This window comes from Camponotus vicinus, unplaced genomic scaffold (assembly GCF_025532165.1).
Source record: "Camponotus vicinus isolate PSW18456_S1 unplaced genomic scaffold, iyCamVici1.0 SCAF_13, whole genome shotgun sequence".
Lineage (NCBI taxonomy): Eukaryota > Metazoa > Arthropoda > Insecta > Hymenoptera > Formicidae > Camponotus > Camponotus vicinus.
Genome location: NW_028141949.1, coordinates 2244765 through 2261872, shown reverse-complemented (window position 1 = coordinate 2261872; position 17108 = coordinate 2244765). Strand labels below are relative to the sequence as shown.

General features: G+C 29.0%; 1 protein-coding gene across 2 annotated transcripts in view; it reads right to left on the bottom strand.

Moving 5' to 3' along the window:
- Nucleotides 1-17108, bottom strand: part of Jupiter (microtubule-associated protein Jupiter) — a 29266-nt gene that overhangs the window by 9458 nt on the left and 2700 nt on the right. Inside the window, exon 1 of one of the 2 annotated variants that reach the window (XM_083087119.1) lies at nt 6715-7253. The exons of the other annotated variant lie outside the window; for it this stretch is intronic. Within the exon in view, the coding sequence (XP_082943245.1) occupies nt 6715-6776 (62 nt within the window). The 5' untranslated portion in view covers nt 6777-7253. Of the gene's footprint in view, nt 1-6714; nt 7254-17108 lie in introns of those variants that run through there. 2 annotated transcript variants of the gene reach the window in all.

Sequence of the window (17108 nt, the reverse complement as noted above, 5' to 3'; positions counted from 1 at the left end):
TTATGTATATATCTATATCAGTATTTTCTGATAATGTCGCAAGTCGGTTTTTCTTCAAAGAAAAAGATAAACTGTGCACTAATGCCGACGATGGTGAAATCAGCATTGGAGAAATCGAATCAAACTAGCACGATACTTTTGAATTCCACCAGTAAATTAATATGCTAACAAATTAGCGGGCGGAGATTATAAGTGATATAAATTGTGAACGTATATCTGTCCTGATTTCCACTTAATAAAGCGCGGTGCGTGTGGCACGCGTGTGCATTGTCGCGTGCTTGTGAGCGTAAGAGAGAAGGAAATGAAGATTCAGTAGACAGGATTGGAACAAACTTAGTAATTAAGAATATGAAATGCTCACGCTCTTCTCTCTTTCTTCCTACTTTCTGGCCATCTCGCAAAAAAATGTTGATGAGGAGTTAGATGTTTATGGCTCAATTAGAATGTAATTTTCATTAGCAAGGGAATGATGTGTCTCTCACATGCATTCTCGATTTTCTAATCACTTGAGAAATGCGATCCTGCTTCGAAGTAAGTTGCTTCTAATCTTATAAAATGAATTAATAACAGAAGCCTTCAATTAATTAAGTACAAAATTACATTATTAAGAGAAAGACATCATTATTCTAAATGTCGATTGGGGATAACAATATTATTTTGCAAAGAAACTTAAATTTCTTAAGATAGAAACACATATATTATTTATTGGAGCGCTATTTATATTTTCGGTAATATAAAAAAAATGTGCAAGATAATTATAAATCATACCCTTTTATTTATCTCGGGTTAACTAATAATAAAAAATTAACAATTTTTTCGATCAAGAAAATGACTTTTATATTTAATTAATCAGAACCTTTATTTTGCAATGTTGTGTATCACGCGTTGCATCATCATGATGAATGAACATTTCTATCATCATCACATCTGGAATGATTGCACACATCTGAAGTTAATGGAAATAAGTTAATGGAAATAAGAAACAAGTAGCTAGATTTTACAAAATCTTTTCTCATTTTACTGCTGCATTATTAACGTAAAATGTATTTTTTATCAATTATTATTGATCAAATTTATGTAATTTTTACGTTTTTAATTTCTTATATCTCATGCTTCAGTTTTTTGTACTTTATTATATCATGATTATATTATTAGAAATATTATATTAATGCCTATGTCTCTTGCGAAAACACGGAATATAACTGTAGTTGTAATCGCGATATAAATGTATATAATAAAAATAAACAATCGGTAAAAAGCGAAGAATTTTATATTATTCACATGTCTCATCATCTTATAGTCTTATAGTTTCTTATGATATCAATCAATAGATCAATAGATTTATAAATCATAACAAAATTGTAGAAAAATTATTTAATAATTTAATTGACAAAATAAAACGAAAAGGATTATGAAATAAAATATTTCTCTTGTTTGACAGATATATTGTGACAAGCGTCGTGTTAAAAGAATCTATAAGAATTAAAATAAGAGATCGAGTAACATCATAACAAACATCGATTAATCTTGTTGGAGTTCGCGGGATGGTACGATGGGGCTAGTATTTCGGCGAATATCAAGGCGATGAGGTCGTACCATCGGGTACGATATCGCTTATATTTGATATCGCTTATATTTGACATCGACCTGTCACGACATAATTTGATGCAAAAGAAAGAATAGGTAGAGAGATGGTACGCGAAATAAAACGAATCGATTTAAAACGAAAAGCACGAATGTTTATCTTAAAAAAAGAAAAATTTTAAATATGTAGCAATAATAATCGTCCTGTAATGATTTCCTGATTAATTTATACCCAGCTCTTCTAGTCGATAGTTAAAAATAGGTTAAATTCAAGATTTTGTATATTAATAAATAATGCAATCTAAAAAAAGAGTTTTCTCTTTTCAATCTAATTTGAAAAAAAAAAACTACTGCAACAGAAATTTAATTTAAGGTTTAAATTAACTTCTATCAAATTAGTCAAAGAACCCTCGATGAAAAAAAAGATAGTGAATCTGAATCCCGCATATTTTGCAATATTTCTTGAATAAAAGTCAATGATGAGATCATTATAGTTCGGTTGATCATAGAGTCGACCGATTTGTACCACGAAATCGATTATATTATGCGATCATTGATCCGATCGGATAATATCGTTGATTTTGCGAAATTACGTGAATCACCATAGTCGTTACGCAAACTCGCAAAGTTGACAACCGATGTAGCTCGTCATTGTTCTCGTTGTAGAATAATGTAAGTAAACACGCTAATTAGCTGTCAGTCATAAACAGATATGTGTGAGTCGGCGGATACCGCCATGCTTGTATTAATGCGCCCTAATATGTTATTCTACATATATTTCGTATTCCTAACGAAAGATCGGAAGATACAAATTAGAAAGTTATCTAGGAAGTGATTTATTTTTCCTGAATCGTGCTTAATTAATCGATCGATTCAATCTTCGTGTCGATGGCTGCAGTCATGTTGCATTCTACTTCAAATTTATTAAAAAACGAAAAAAATTAGTTAAGAGAAAGCAAATAAGAATCAAGCGCGAAAAGTGTGACGCGCATAAATCTTCGAGAGAATTTTCAAAGAGAAAAATTTAATAAAATATTTTCCGACTGTCTTCAACAGCTGTTGAAAAGATAAAAGCAAATATATTATATAAACGAAATACAGTTATAATAATGTAAGCGCAAATTCACTGGTTTCTTTCGTCTCGATATTCTTTTTATTATCTAAATTATTTTATTTTTTACAAAATGGAAATTCTAGAATTCATGGGTCTTTCAAAATTCAAAACGATACTATTCGAAGACTCAAAAATCAGCGAGATTTTTTTTCTACCTTAGAATTATATTTTTGTTCGTGGTTTTTGTATTACACATCAGAACGTCTACAACTAATTTTTTTACTATTTCGCACATGTTGAGTAAGTTACAAAGAAACTGGTCGCGCCAGGAATCGGTCTGTTTATCATCCGAAGACAAAGTCGCTACTATATCAAGCCTCTGATAGAAAAAGCGTTGTAACGGAAGTATCTTGATGGCAGAAGAGAGGATGCACTAATACTTATTAAGGCCGATAAGCTAAATATTAGTTCTCAATCGTTCGATCGAAACGATATCACATGTTTATAATAAGATTGAATCAAATAGAGATAAATGCACAAACATGTTCACTTTATAATATTCTCTTTTTCTTCCGGCTTTCTATACATATATTTTACATATTGTAATAAATATCAATTTCTAAAAAATAGTTATTAGCATAAAATGCAATAATTCGAATCTTTCATCAATCAGAAAATTCAATATATAAATAAATTCGAATAAATAATTCGAGTCAATTAGCTCGCGATAAAACTACGTTATTTACTTTGCGCGAAAGAAAAATACCTTTGATTGCAATGTAATTTCTATGGGAAACTCATTTAGAGAACACGCTAAATCATTAATTAATTCTCATTGTCAGTGCAAAGCCTTTTCAGCTGATATCATACATACATCAAGAAGAAAGTCACGATGAATTCAAGCATTCGGCACGAAGTCATTATTAATATGACGCGCGAGACGAATTCTGCAACATCTGTGATTTTTTATTGCGAAGTGAATAACAAAACAGCAAGTGACTCTACGGTACTTGAATTCCGCCAAGCTAACATAAATGAGGACAGAAACCCGTAAGATGACCGTCATCATGGTCAGACAGTTAACGCTCTTTTTACCTACTTTTTACCCCTTTTTAGAAAACTCAAATATAAAATTTTCATCGAGCATAGATATGAAAAATCATAATAATTATATTCACAAAGTAACAAAGTCTAATTCATGTTCAATTATAAACACGGAGCAATGATGTCCATGTAATAACTCGCGCTTGCACGCGAATTAAAAGACATCAATTACTCGAGGATGTCGATCATGATTTTAACAAAGATCAATTGTTTAAATCTTTCGAGTCTAGAGAGTCTTTTACATTCACGAAGATTTTTTCTTGGCAAAGATTGAATTATAGCATTTTATGTCGACATTACACGTTATAATCATTCAGACACCCACAAAAAGTTACCCTCCTCAATCGGGAATCTAATTAATTATGTGTTGTATCGGCCACACAAAACATGTAATTATTATAAGTGAAATATTAAATTCAATTACGAAGTTTCTCGAGTCCTGATGGAAAGAAAATGTTAAAAGAAAATTCTATGATGTTATGACGTATATTATTAGCTCTGATATGTTAATACGAAATTATATAACTCAAAGTATTATTTTATAATAACATTTATTTTATTTCTAAAAAATTACTAGTATATTTTTAAACTAGGGAAAAAATGTAAATATGAGACAGAATGATGAAATAAACATTATTTTGCGTATATAGCACGGTCCGTAATGTTTATTTCTCAAAAAAATATAGAAAATAATATGCATAAATTAAGCGTTAAAGACTCTTTAATTTATGTGCTTATAAAAAATTCAAAGTTTATAAAATTACATATATCTTGAATTATCTTCAACGAATTGTTTCAACCCTTGGACATGTAAAAAAGTATAAAGAAATACGAGTCTTTTATTTTGAGCTGCTTTACTAAAGTTTATCAGAGAAAAACACTCATGTATTTTCTCATCTCAAAATGTTTAAAAATTTTAAAAGAATTTAAGATATTCTAAAAAAGAATAACACAATAATATTTTAAATAATAACTGATAGAATATATTTAAAGAGTATATCCTTCTATCACTGAAAAGTTATAGAATAAGAAATCTAGAATAAGAAATCTAGACAATATCCTCGGCTTTCCTGCTATTATCTGCAACCGCATGTTATTTTTTTGCTATCAGTATTTTTCGAAGGAAATAGTGTTTCCTGAGAGAGATATCTTGATAATTTATTCTATTGAAAATACCAGAGATGACAGCAATCATAAATAAATGATTAAATGTACTTATATATTTCAATAAAACAATTTAAATATCTATCTCTATAATTAATATGATGATTAAATTTATTTTTAAATTTTTATTTTGTGTTGAATACATTTTAATTGACAGAAGAAAGAGATTAAGAAGATTTCCTTAAATTTTACATGATTGCCTAACTATTTTTTATGTTATTTGTAATGCATCCCTTGGATATCTTAAAAGAAAATATTTCGTTATCTATATCTAGCTGCATAGCAATATCAATAAACCGTTATTAGAACATAGTATTTTGTTTGCACCTCTGAAAAAAAATTCTCGGCTGAATGTAAATCGATTAAACTTGTCATAATTAATGGAACAACCGCAAGTTTCACTATATTCTTATATCTTTCATGCGAGCTTATAAATAATTGTTCAAATGCACTTCCACTCCCAGCACCCGCCCGTTTATGTCTTTCTTTTACTTCGCACTAAGGAACACACCTATATCTTGACCACGATTGATGGTGTCCATTCTATATTTCTTGCAATTAATAAAAAAAAAACTCAATTTATAGACTCTAAATCTCATGTAACCAATGGAGAAAGAACTAGACATCCGTTGAGAAATTTCTTTTTACCATTTCGACACATGCGCAATTTTAAAAATCTTTATTAGGATTGCAATTTAAACCCTCAACTATTATAATAAAATTTAGATGGAATATTATTGTTACCAAATTAATTAAAAACGCCTTAATAAATAAATAATAAATAATAATATTGAAAATATAGTAAACTACAAATTACATATTTAAGATACCTATTTTTGATGGAATAAAATTTAAATGAATGAAATTTATCTATTCTATTTCATCTATTATAAGAATTAAATCTTTGGAAAGTTTAATCTGCAAATTTCTAACTCTCTCAAGAAAGATCTAATCTTCTCTATTCAATACAATACGAAGCGAAGAAATTCGCTAAAATCCTAAAAATAAAATATTCATAATTGCACGTTTTACGTCAAGTGATGTCATACAAGTTCCGCGAAAGCGCATTAAAATGAGCGCAGCGATTTCGAATCACTTAAGTGCAACGAGAAATATCTTCCGGTTCCGATAGCACCGTTTGTCGGATCAATGCGATCAAGTAGATGCTAACCAGCATCCGAATATATCATTATAATATTAGATACAGTGTCCAACTGTGCTAAATAAAAGATTTTCTGAATTATAAATTTCAAAGTATGAAATTTTAATAATAAATATGTGTGTGAATATGAATTTATTGAAAAAAAAATATATATTGTTTAAATCACCAAAAAAATATATCACGATAAAATAAGAAAATTATAGAGAACATAATGCTTTTTATGTAAATTTTATAAAACACTTTTTAATAGCTAAATATTATAAGTGGCAATTAAAAGCTAATATCACCTCGTCATTATTTTTTAAAAATATGATATATATAATATATTTTACACAAATGCTCAAGCGTAGATTTGTTTTAATGATCGGTTATTTGTTAGTATATCTATTCTAATTGAGACGTCACAACAAGCTATCGATTAGGTCCCTTCGTATTTCTTTCGCAAGTAACATCAGATTTATAAAAAAATTAACGAGGATAAATTTTAACATTCATGTTTAAAAAAAATAGAAGGAAAATTTAATGCGTAATGTTGCGAAAATGTCGCCTGGGAAAAGTCCGCAGTGCAATACGCTTTCGTGTTCTCTCTCTCGCATACGCACAATTTCATACCACACACACACACATACACAATCCTCATCATTACCTTTTCTTTCCATATCCGACATTGTCAAGCTCGACATGCCTGTATGTTGCGTAAGTGGCCATGATAATCCCCCGGGACTGGATCTCAATCAGTCAAGAAAAAAAAGAGGTGTCTCTCAGCAACCTCGAAGCGGTCGGCTCTCCTTCTTAATAGAGGCAATCACTCCTCTTTCGAAATGCAGGCGGCACACGAATGCAAAATGCGAATTTAAATGAACGGACTTTTTTTTTATGCCAAGTTCTTAGATCTCCCACGGCTCACGTTCTTGGCTGCAGCTGCGAGTATTGCGGTGTTTACAGGGTTTGCGATGTAAGTGCCACGAATTCGGGCAAGATACTGACGGTGAACGAAGATCCAGCAAGTATATAATGCCTCCTCCACCGGTGCCTCGTGTCTGTTTCTCTCCCTCTTTCGTATCCGCTCTCTTTGTTACTCTCTGTCTCTTCCCCTCTCTTTCTCTCTCTATCTTTTTCTTCTTTTCGAATGGGAGCTGTTGCGAATAGCCACCTCGACCGACTATCCTGGCAGTATGCATTTCCATTCCCGCGCATCCGCGGACTAGGAGACGACGGCGACGACGACGCCGACGCCGGCGTCGTGCATTCACCTCAATCAATACGCTCGGCGAACCAGCCCGAGTGGGAGGGCGAGAGAAAGGAGAGGAGAGGAAGAGCCGGCATGTAGGTATCGCTCGTTGCACATGCACGCCACTGCACGTGCGGAGATAATAAGTACAGCGGGGGCCAGAAAACCCGAAGAGATCACGGAACAGCGGACAGAGAATTGAGGAAGAGATTTGAGATTTCTCTTTTTTCCTCTTTTTTTTCGAAGCATAATTTATAGTGCGCTTAGAATCGATGAAGAATGAAGAATGAAGAGAGATGAGAAAAATGATGAAATTTCGTGAAAAGTGAAAAATGAGATGCTTCCGTTTAAAAAGTGTTCCTTGTAAGCGAATTGTTTTAGCGACTATTTTGATATTTGGATCTTTGATTTCTTTATATACAAGAATTCTTCTGTAACAAATTAATTTTGCGAACAATTTTATTTTCCTATTAATTTATTCATATTAAAAATCTAAAATTTATATTTGACAATTCTATACTTTCAAATTTTATATATAATTTATATTTTTAAATTTATTAGTTTATTTTTAAAATTTATATTTTATTTTTGAATGTTATTCGGCAAATATACATTTTTTGTAAAGTAAATTAAATTGTCTGAATGATATATATTTCATATACATAACAGATGTCGAACTTTTAAATATTTAATAAATATCATACGAATCTCACTCATACAATGACAATAAAGATTGATGTGGAAAGTTTTCATATTATATGTAAAACTTTTAATATTACGTGCGAAGTTTATAAATATGATCAAAAATTGCATTTATCGATATATTAGACATAAACAACCGAGATACAGATAAGCTCAACAAATTCAAATATCGATAATCATATCGAATAATAATTTAAAATAAAGATATTTCAAAATTATGGAAAATATTCTTAAGCCATTATTAATTATAGTCTTATACGATCGTATTCACAATTAATAAAAATTAATATAATAAAAATAACATCCTAAATATATCCACTATAAGATTAAATATATAGAACTGTCCTAATAGTTATTATTTGATTCTCTACCTATTGATCTTTATCCCGTAGAAAATATAGTTTAAAATATTATGCAACGCAAGTAGATATAATTGCATATTGCTACTTTATAACACGATAATACGCAACAAAATGTCTCGTATCTCTCTATACTTTCGTATTTAAAAATTCCCTTAATTACGGAAAGGTATGCGACATTTTTTACTTCATCATACATTATTATATGACTACAAAATTTTATTTTATGACTATAGTTTTATGCGAGTCCATTTTTAAACTGCTGGCAAGCTGGTTTCTCACAAAGAGGATAAACTGTAAATGATGAAACACGAAACGCGAATATGGCTTCCGTAGTCTGTTTTACGAGGGTTTCACTGCTGCGCTTCAGCGGAAGACCGAGAGGGTTGATCGGTCCACGCGTCACGACGGGACGTCCTTAGGAGATTTTTTTCGGTTCTAAAACGCTCTTTCTAATTGAGTGATTAAATTGCCGTCGTCCCTTTGTGACGTGGATGATAAACGCATCAAGTTACCGCCGACGATTCACTCTGTTTGGTAATTCTATCATGCTCCGATACGCGTACATCCGATTTAATGGACCGAATTTTACGCACATGCCAGCCAAATTGTACAGAATTATTCGAATTTCCACGCTTCGTGCGCAAATTTACACTCATTTTTGAGAAAAAGTTCGCAAATTAAAATTTGACACAAAAGTTTTTTTTCACTGAATAAACACGACCTATTTATGTCGCAAGAAACCCGCTAATTATACCGAGAAAGTCTTATTAATGACTTTTAAATCGAGAAATAAATAATGACTTTTAATTTTTAAATCGAGAAATTCTTTCCTTATTCGTTTTCTATCTTAATATGTTTTAGAAACGAAACATTTACTTCAAAAATTTTCTCTATGATAGTATACCACGGTAAAGTAAACATTTACAATCGTAATAAATCGAATATAATCGTATAAATTTAAGCCGCTATTTTGTTAAGAAACGTGAGATTGCACACTTGCTGCACACAATTTTTTTGTGTGATTACTAGAATATTACAAAACGCGCACGCGATTTATTATTTCTTTGCCATGTATTATTTAATAAATTACAATTTAAAAAAACTCAAATTTAAAAAAAAATATTTTCTTGAAATATGAAAGAAATTGGCTTAAAATGATAATATTAAATAAATATACAAATAAAATTTTCATCTCAAACTAAAATAAATTATATTATTTAAATGAACGTGTTAAACTTTATATGATGTTACCTCAATAGTCGAAATTATTTTGAAATACAAAAAGAGAGAAAATATTCAGCCAAAAATTATATTACAAAATGTAGAATATATTTCGAGGCGATAACAAATCAATTGTCACGCGGTATTTGTTACCGTTTTTATCATATCATTATTAAAATACACAAATCTCTTGTACTTCAAGTGGTGATGATTAATAGAATGGAATGCCATAATATATGAATCACAAAAAAACCTTCCTTCCTTTCCTTCATTAATATACTATTGTAAAATATTTTATAAATTATTAAATTATTTATATAAAAATATAATTATTTATATTTGATGTAATATAATATTATATATATACAATTTTAAATGAATTATAATAATTCTAAGTATTTGAATAACTATTAAAATGAGAAGTGATTGCAAACATAATTTGTGCCCTATTTTTAACTGAGGATATTCTATATGAAATTTTAAACATAATCGATATAAACTTGATAATAGAAAGTTATTCAAGTTGTAAACGTGGCAATAATGTACATGCTAATAATTAAGGAAATTAAATTGTAATTCTGCGAATAAAATACATATTAATGGGTATATTTATCTAAAATGCGCATTAATACGTAGATTTATTTATCCAAAATGCGTGTTAATGCATAAATTCATTTATCTAAAATGCGTGTTAATGCATAAATTCATTTATCTAAAATGCGTATTAATATGTGGATTTATTCATCTTTATTTTATTTCTATGATATATCACAAATTAAATTCTTCATTATAGTTTTAATAACATTAAAACATGCTTATATAAATACATTAGCGTTTTAAAATTACGTTCGGCAATAACTTTCATATTATACACTTGTTTGTATATATTGCTTCCGTATAATGCTTCAGAAAATATATGATAAAGATTTAATGAGCAATATATCTCAGATGTTGCATCATTTACAAGTTATACCTATTTATGTGAATATATAAATATTTTTTACAAAAATCCTCAAATTAAAACATTTTTTTAAAAGATATAGAATGTTTTATAGAGATATAAAATAAAAATTGCCAGTGGATTAATATTAATATACGTCCACCAAAACGTTATCTTATTATTACGTTATTTTATTATTAATCTTATTATTATTGATGATAAAATGTTATCTTATTATTGAAAATTAAAAGGATATAAGTGACATGTATACACTTATTTTCCAAGCTCGTAGAACATGCTCGAAACTCATCGATATTATAATTCCGTATGTGAGCAACTAAAATGTATGAATAAATTTATGTAAGTAAATATAAATTGCGACATAAAAAAAAATCACTTGTACGCGATAAAAAATTCAATGATCAGGTGGATATGTAAATAAATGTTATTTCACATTTTCGGTGTGATATGCGATATTTAAATGGCTAAAACTTGTGCAAACAAACATTGATACATTTTTATTTTTATCTGCGTTTCGAATTCGAGAAAACCGAACAATGTTCGCTCGAACAAGCCTTTAGGAATTAGAGATAAGATGACGAAAGGATACGAGAAGAAAATCTGGAACATCGATAAAACATGATGTTTCGCGAGACGTCGAAATCCGAGTTTTCTATTGGATTCGAAAATCGAAACGACTATGATTATTGGTTATCGATCGAATCCACGTGGATTATTTAGTTCCGCAGTCTACGATTATTTAGGTCAGAAAAATCAGGATATCACCGATGTATCGTGTCACGCGAGTATGACTCTTATAAACGCAAAAATCAAACGCAAATTAAGTGCAAATATAATCAATTAATTTACAGATCTTTTCTGTAATTTGTATGAGGCCGAAATAATTGATTTTGATTAAAATTAATTATAATCGCGCAATTCTTTTGTTTTTAAACAGATATTTATAATATTGTAAATTGCATAATTATCGAATATATATAATAATATATGCGTTATATTATAAAATAATTATAAATTTAAATGAACTATCAAAGAAAAAAAAACAAGCAATATGTTTATTTTGAAAATAATGTATAAATGGTACATATATAATTTATAAAAAATTACTTACATAATTTTCTCATTGCTTCGTATGTTGTCCAATGCTTTTCCAGATCTCTTCTTCCTATTTTAGCCATCTTTTATTGTTTCCTTGTAGCACTTGCACTCACTCGCGAAAACAAGATTAATTACGATTAATCGAATACGCAGGACATTTTACACGGCACTCCCGATCGCGGAACAATTACACGAGGTACGCATTTTATTACAAGAGTGAATATACGAAACATTTTCATATCACTACTTTATTGTTCAAATGTCGACGTGCGTATGATAACAAGGCCGTGACACGTGAACATTAGCGTACTATTGTTTACGCGGCCAAGGTCGGACATGTTACTAATAATTCATCGTAGATCGTTATAAAATCGTTGAAAAAGCGAATAAAGAATCAGACAAAATAATTTTGACTTTAAATACCATTAAAAAAATAATTTATTGCTTTGAATTTTTTTGTCACTACAATTCTTACTTAATTAAGCGAATAAATTATTCGAAATATGCGCCTCAAGAACTATCGTCGCGATATATATAGTTACATATTATTTATAAAAGTTAATTACTTATTAATTATATTATCATAGCAAATAATTTCCCGATATTGATTGCGATCGCGTTTATAAAAGAAATTTAACGGGGGCGTCTCGCACCACTACTTGTCTGTTCGACAATCGTCGCGTGAATAACAGGGTCGCGACACGTAAACATCGTATGACAAAGACCGAATACCGTGTTATTACTATTTTTTTATTAATCTTTGTGACATACATGCTAATGTTTACGTGCTTAGTTTCTATTATCATTCGCGTGACGACCTCGAGCAGGAAAATAGTGGTGCGTTGAATTCATTTTCTAAACGCAATCGCGATAAATATCGAAAAACAATTTGATATTAATATGATTAATAAGTAATTAACTTTCATAAATCATCTGCGACAATACGTCTCGAAGCTCGAAGTATTTCGAAGCGTGATTTTTATTTATTTAATTAAATAAGAATCGAAGCAACACAGGAATCAAAATCATAAATTATCATTTTATTGCGAGCAATAATTATTTTTTTATCTACGCTAGAGTCAAGGATATTCGATGTTTTATTGTTCAACATTTCGACTAGATATAATTCGAATTGAAAACGCACAAATAATTGAATCGCAGGATCGAATTAGCGTAACAAAAAGTTCCGTGATATATTAATTATTTAATACGTAATTAACGTATATAATTTAAAATTCTGCATATATACATGTATATATGTCGTAGTAAAATATTTCGGCGAAGAATTAACAATACACATTGTTATCATGACCTTGATGACGTAGCGATCTTATTATCACTCGCACGGCGACACTCGAGCAGTGAAATAATGACACAAAACGCTCCGTATATTATCGAATTATTTTCCTAACGCGACTATAAAATGTATCGGAACAAAATTCGCTATGTTTATTACAATTAATAATTAATTAAATTTAGATGAACGACATGGAACTCTATCACGACCATAAATTTTTATCGAAGCGCGGTCATTCATTATTGCACGAAAAAATTGAAAGGGATGAAAATTATAAATTTATGATTAATTATAAATTTCTTCGATTATCGATCTTTACGAATAATAATTATTTTTTTAATAATGTTTAGAGTCAAATATATTTCGCCTCAGGCTTCTCAAATTTTCCTGACATGCTTAATTATTAGTAAAATGATTGTTATATCATGACTTTTCATTATTTTAATTTTTCGATCTTACGATTTATATTATTGTGCATATATTATAGAAATAGTATTGTCATCAGGAATAATGCATGATTTTGATCTTCTAGAAATGTCAAGTAATCGCACTTTTCCAGTGTTGTTCTCTTATTATTGTAATAAAATGCGTACGTCGTGTAATCATTCTGCGATCGGGAGTGCCGTGTAAAATGTCCCGCGTTCGATTAATCGTAATTAATCGTGTTTTCGCGAGTGAGTGCAAGTGCTATGAGGAATCAACAAAAAATGGACAAGACAGGAAGAGGAGAAAAGCATCGAGCGACGAATGGAACAAGATATGTAAGTAATTTATAAATTATTTATATGTATATATTGCTCGTTTCTTTCATTTCATCTCGATAGTGATTCAGTCTAATTAATGTATAAAAACGCATACATAAAATATTTAAGGTTTTATTTTGAGATACTTAAAATATTTATGAATAAAATATATAAAATATATATATATATATATATATATATATATATATAATAAATAACGTTTCATTTTTAAAAAAATTGAACTTTTTAAAAAATAGATTATAATATTTTAAAATATGTTTTGACATTTCTTTAAAATGTGTTTTGACATGAACTCTAAAAATCGAAATAATACAATAATTACAAATAAATTACAATTTCCAATATGCAAAGACACAAACGAAATTGTAATAAGTTATTAATTAAATTGATAAGTTAATAAAATTAATAAATTAATAAATTAATAAATTATTAATTAATAAATTAATAAATCTTAGTAATTAATAGTACAATAATTTTTTTCTGAATAAATATAATAAAATTACTAATTATAAAGTTTTAATTATACATAAATATATAATCTATATATAATTAAAATGCAAGGCTAAATTCTTTCGCTTTTTTCTCTCATCACGGTTATATTCGGTTTTCATTTCGAGCAGCTGTACAGAACGGTGTACATACATACGACATACCCAGAATAAATGCATCACACGGCAAAAGAAATGCAAAAGCCTATGAAAATAAAAGACAGCGAGCTAATATTAGATAGATGCTAGACCTCTACTATATTTTACTTTTGCGATTATACTGTACTATGTAATCTGGTATAAGAAAAGCAATGTTTTTTGAATAAAATGTACTATGTCGAAGACTATTAATCCTAGAAAAGAAATACACCAATAAAAAATTTGAAATTAAAATTTTTTTGCTTACGAACATTTCTGAATATATTTTTACATATTTATAGCAAACAAATATATAATTCATAATAACAACTATTTTTCTGAAAAGAAATATCGAGATATAAAACGTAATTGCATCTACATAACCAATTAAAATATCTCCGCCGTTTTTAATAGTACAAGAGAGATCTTCCAAGATCTTTCATCAAGAGAGAAAAAGTATGAAACGGTTTAAGAAGAAGCAAATGTTATAATAATGTATTTAATTCAAAATCATTTTTATTATTTTTAGAAGAAAATTTGAAGTCATTGATATTTTTTCAAATCACTAGAATCACATATATATTACATTTTTAAATTTAAATTTTTTTCTTTAAATCTTAAGAAATCTTTAAAATCTTTAAATTTATTATTAGTTCTTATTAATATATCATTCAATTAGTTATTTAAAATACATATATATATATATATATATATATACATATGCATACACGTGCATACACACGTTTGTGTGTAATTATATATTATGCAGATATTATAAAAGAAAACAAGTAATTTAATTAAACTTAAAGAATCTTCGAACAAGATATAAAAACTGCCCCTATAAATATGTTGCGCAGCGATAAATAAAAACGCAAAACAAGAATGTCAAATCTTGAGATAGTGACAATCTATGAATACCGTTGTTCTAAAATATCACCGGAAGCAATCGGTCCAAAGGCGGCCTTCGTAATGCTTCAGTGGAGCGAAAAAGTATTAAGCAATCGAATGCGCTCGTAAATTGCGTCATAGAAGAACGATCTTGCGTCAATATCGATCGACGGAAAAATAATCATCCAATTTTGCAACGGACGATTAATAGCTGATCGACGAAGAGACGCCGATGCCGATGCCGGAGTTGATGGCGTCAACAGGTCCTTCATGCAATCGGATCCCAAGAATATTTCTTAGTGTCTTATCGCTATAGATGAATGAGCGAAACACTAACGAAATATATGAAATAGTTATTTAAACGTTCGATACATGTCGCGCAGTACAAATCGATGAGAAAATGATTTAATTAATAAATTTTAAAAATATTAATTGTATGTATACACACACACATGCATACTTATTAGTGTGTAAAGTTTACACATACATATTTATTCATATTTAAAATATATAAATAGATCTCCACAAATTTTGATGTAGCTAGATGTTAATTATTTTTCACGTTTTATAATTTTGAAGAAAGTATTTTAAAGATATATGTATCGTGCTCTGGATAACATGTATGATTCTAGTAATATTCATTTGATATAAAAAAATTTTAAAAATTTAAAAAAATTAAAAAACGAATAATTATGAATAATTATAAATGTAATAATCAAAATAAAAGAAAATTATTGTAAATTGTTAGAATAATGCAATTTTAAAAAATATCGATTTTTCGTCAAAAACTTGGCTTTGCAATTATAACAAATTAATTTGTTATAAAACATATCAGTAATAATCTTGATTCAGACTAGAAATAAAAATATTTTATATGTATTTTATCTGTACAAAAAAATTGAAGTGTGTATCGATCGATTACTTTTTGAAAAATCATATAAATCGACCAAAAACAATTTTGAGAAAAATTTCAGATACGATATAAAAAACAAAAGTATATTTTTCGTTTTTTTTAAATTATATTTTCACTCAAAAAACGATTAATCTAACTCTTAGCAACGAAATAATCTAAGGTTTTCGCAGCAAGGTATAGATACGAACCTGAGCTATTTATTATATGTAAAGTCGTTGCACATGGCACGAGACACTTATATGTCTCTTGATACAAGGATGTACCTATGTATAGAATAATTTCCGTTATCGTGCTCGTGTAGGTTCGCCAAGAGTCTTGGACGAAGGAGGAATTCGCGAAAACGCCACGCATGCCGAAGCGTGATTCCGGCCTTTTACTTCGCGTTTCTTTGTCCGAACACATACATGTGTATATTACACACACATATACAACGTAGCATTTAACGCGATGGATCGTATATAAAGGTATACGCATCAGTGCCGAAAAGGTGATAATTACGCACAAATTAAGATAAGTAATTCTTTAGTAATCGCTGATACGATATCTGACAAATCTTTCGACGTCAACGGATAAAAAAAATATCGCCTCAATGAGGTTTACTAATTATAAAATTAACGGGAATTACATTAATATACATAGATGATATAGTTCCATTATTAAATGAGATAACGGAATATAATATATTTCCATTATTAATTAAGATAACGGAATAGAAGAAAATGGCGCTTTGCTGAAATAATTACGAACTTTAATTAAATGTAAGCATGAGAGAGAGAGAGATCATATAATCGCCTGAATATCATATCCGGAGTCTCTTTTACCGCAGTAATTTTTAAGAAATAATCCTCTTTTTAAGAAATAATAGAAGAAAAAAAAATATTTCTCTCTTTTTATCAGATTTAAATATAAAACTTTTTTTACATTTTTTTAATGTTAAGCAAAAAAAAGTTTATTTTATTCAAATTATTTTAATCAAA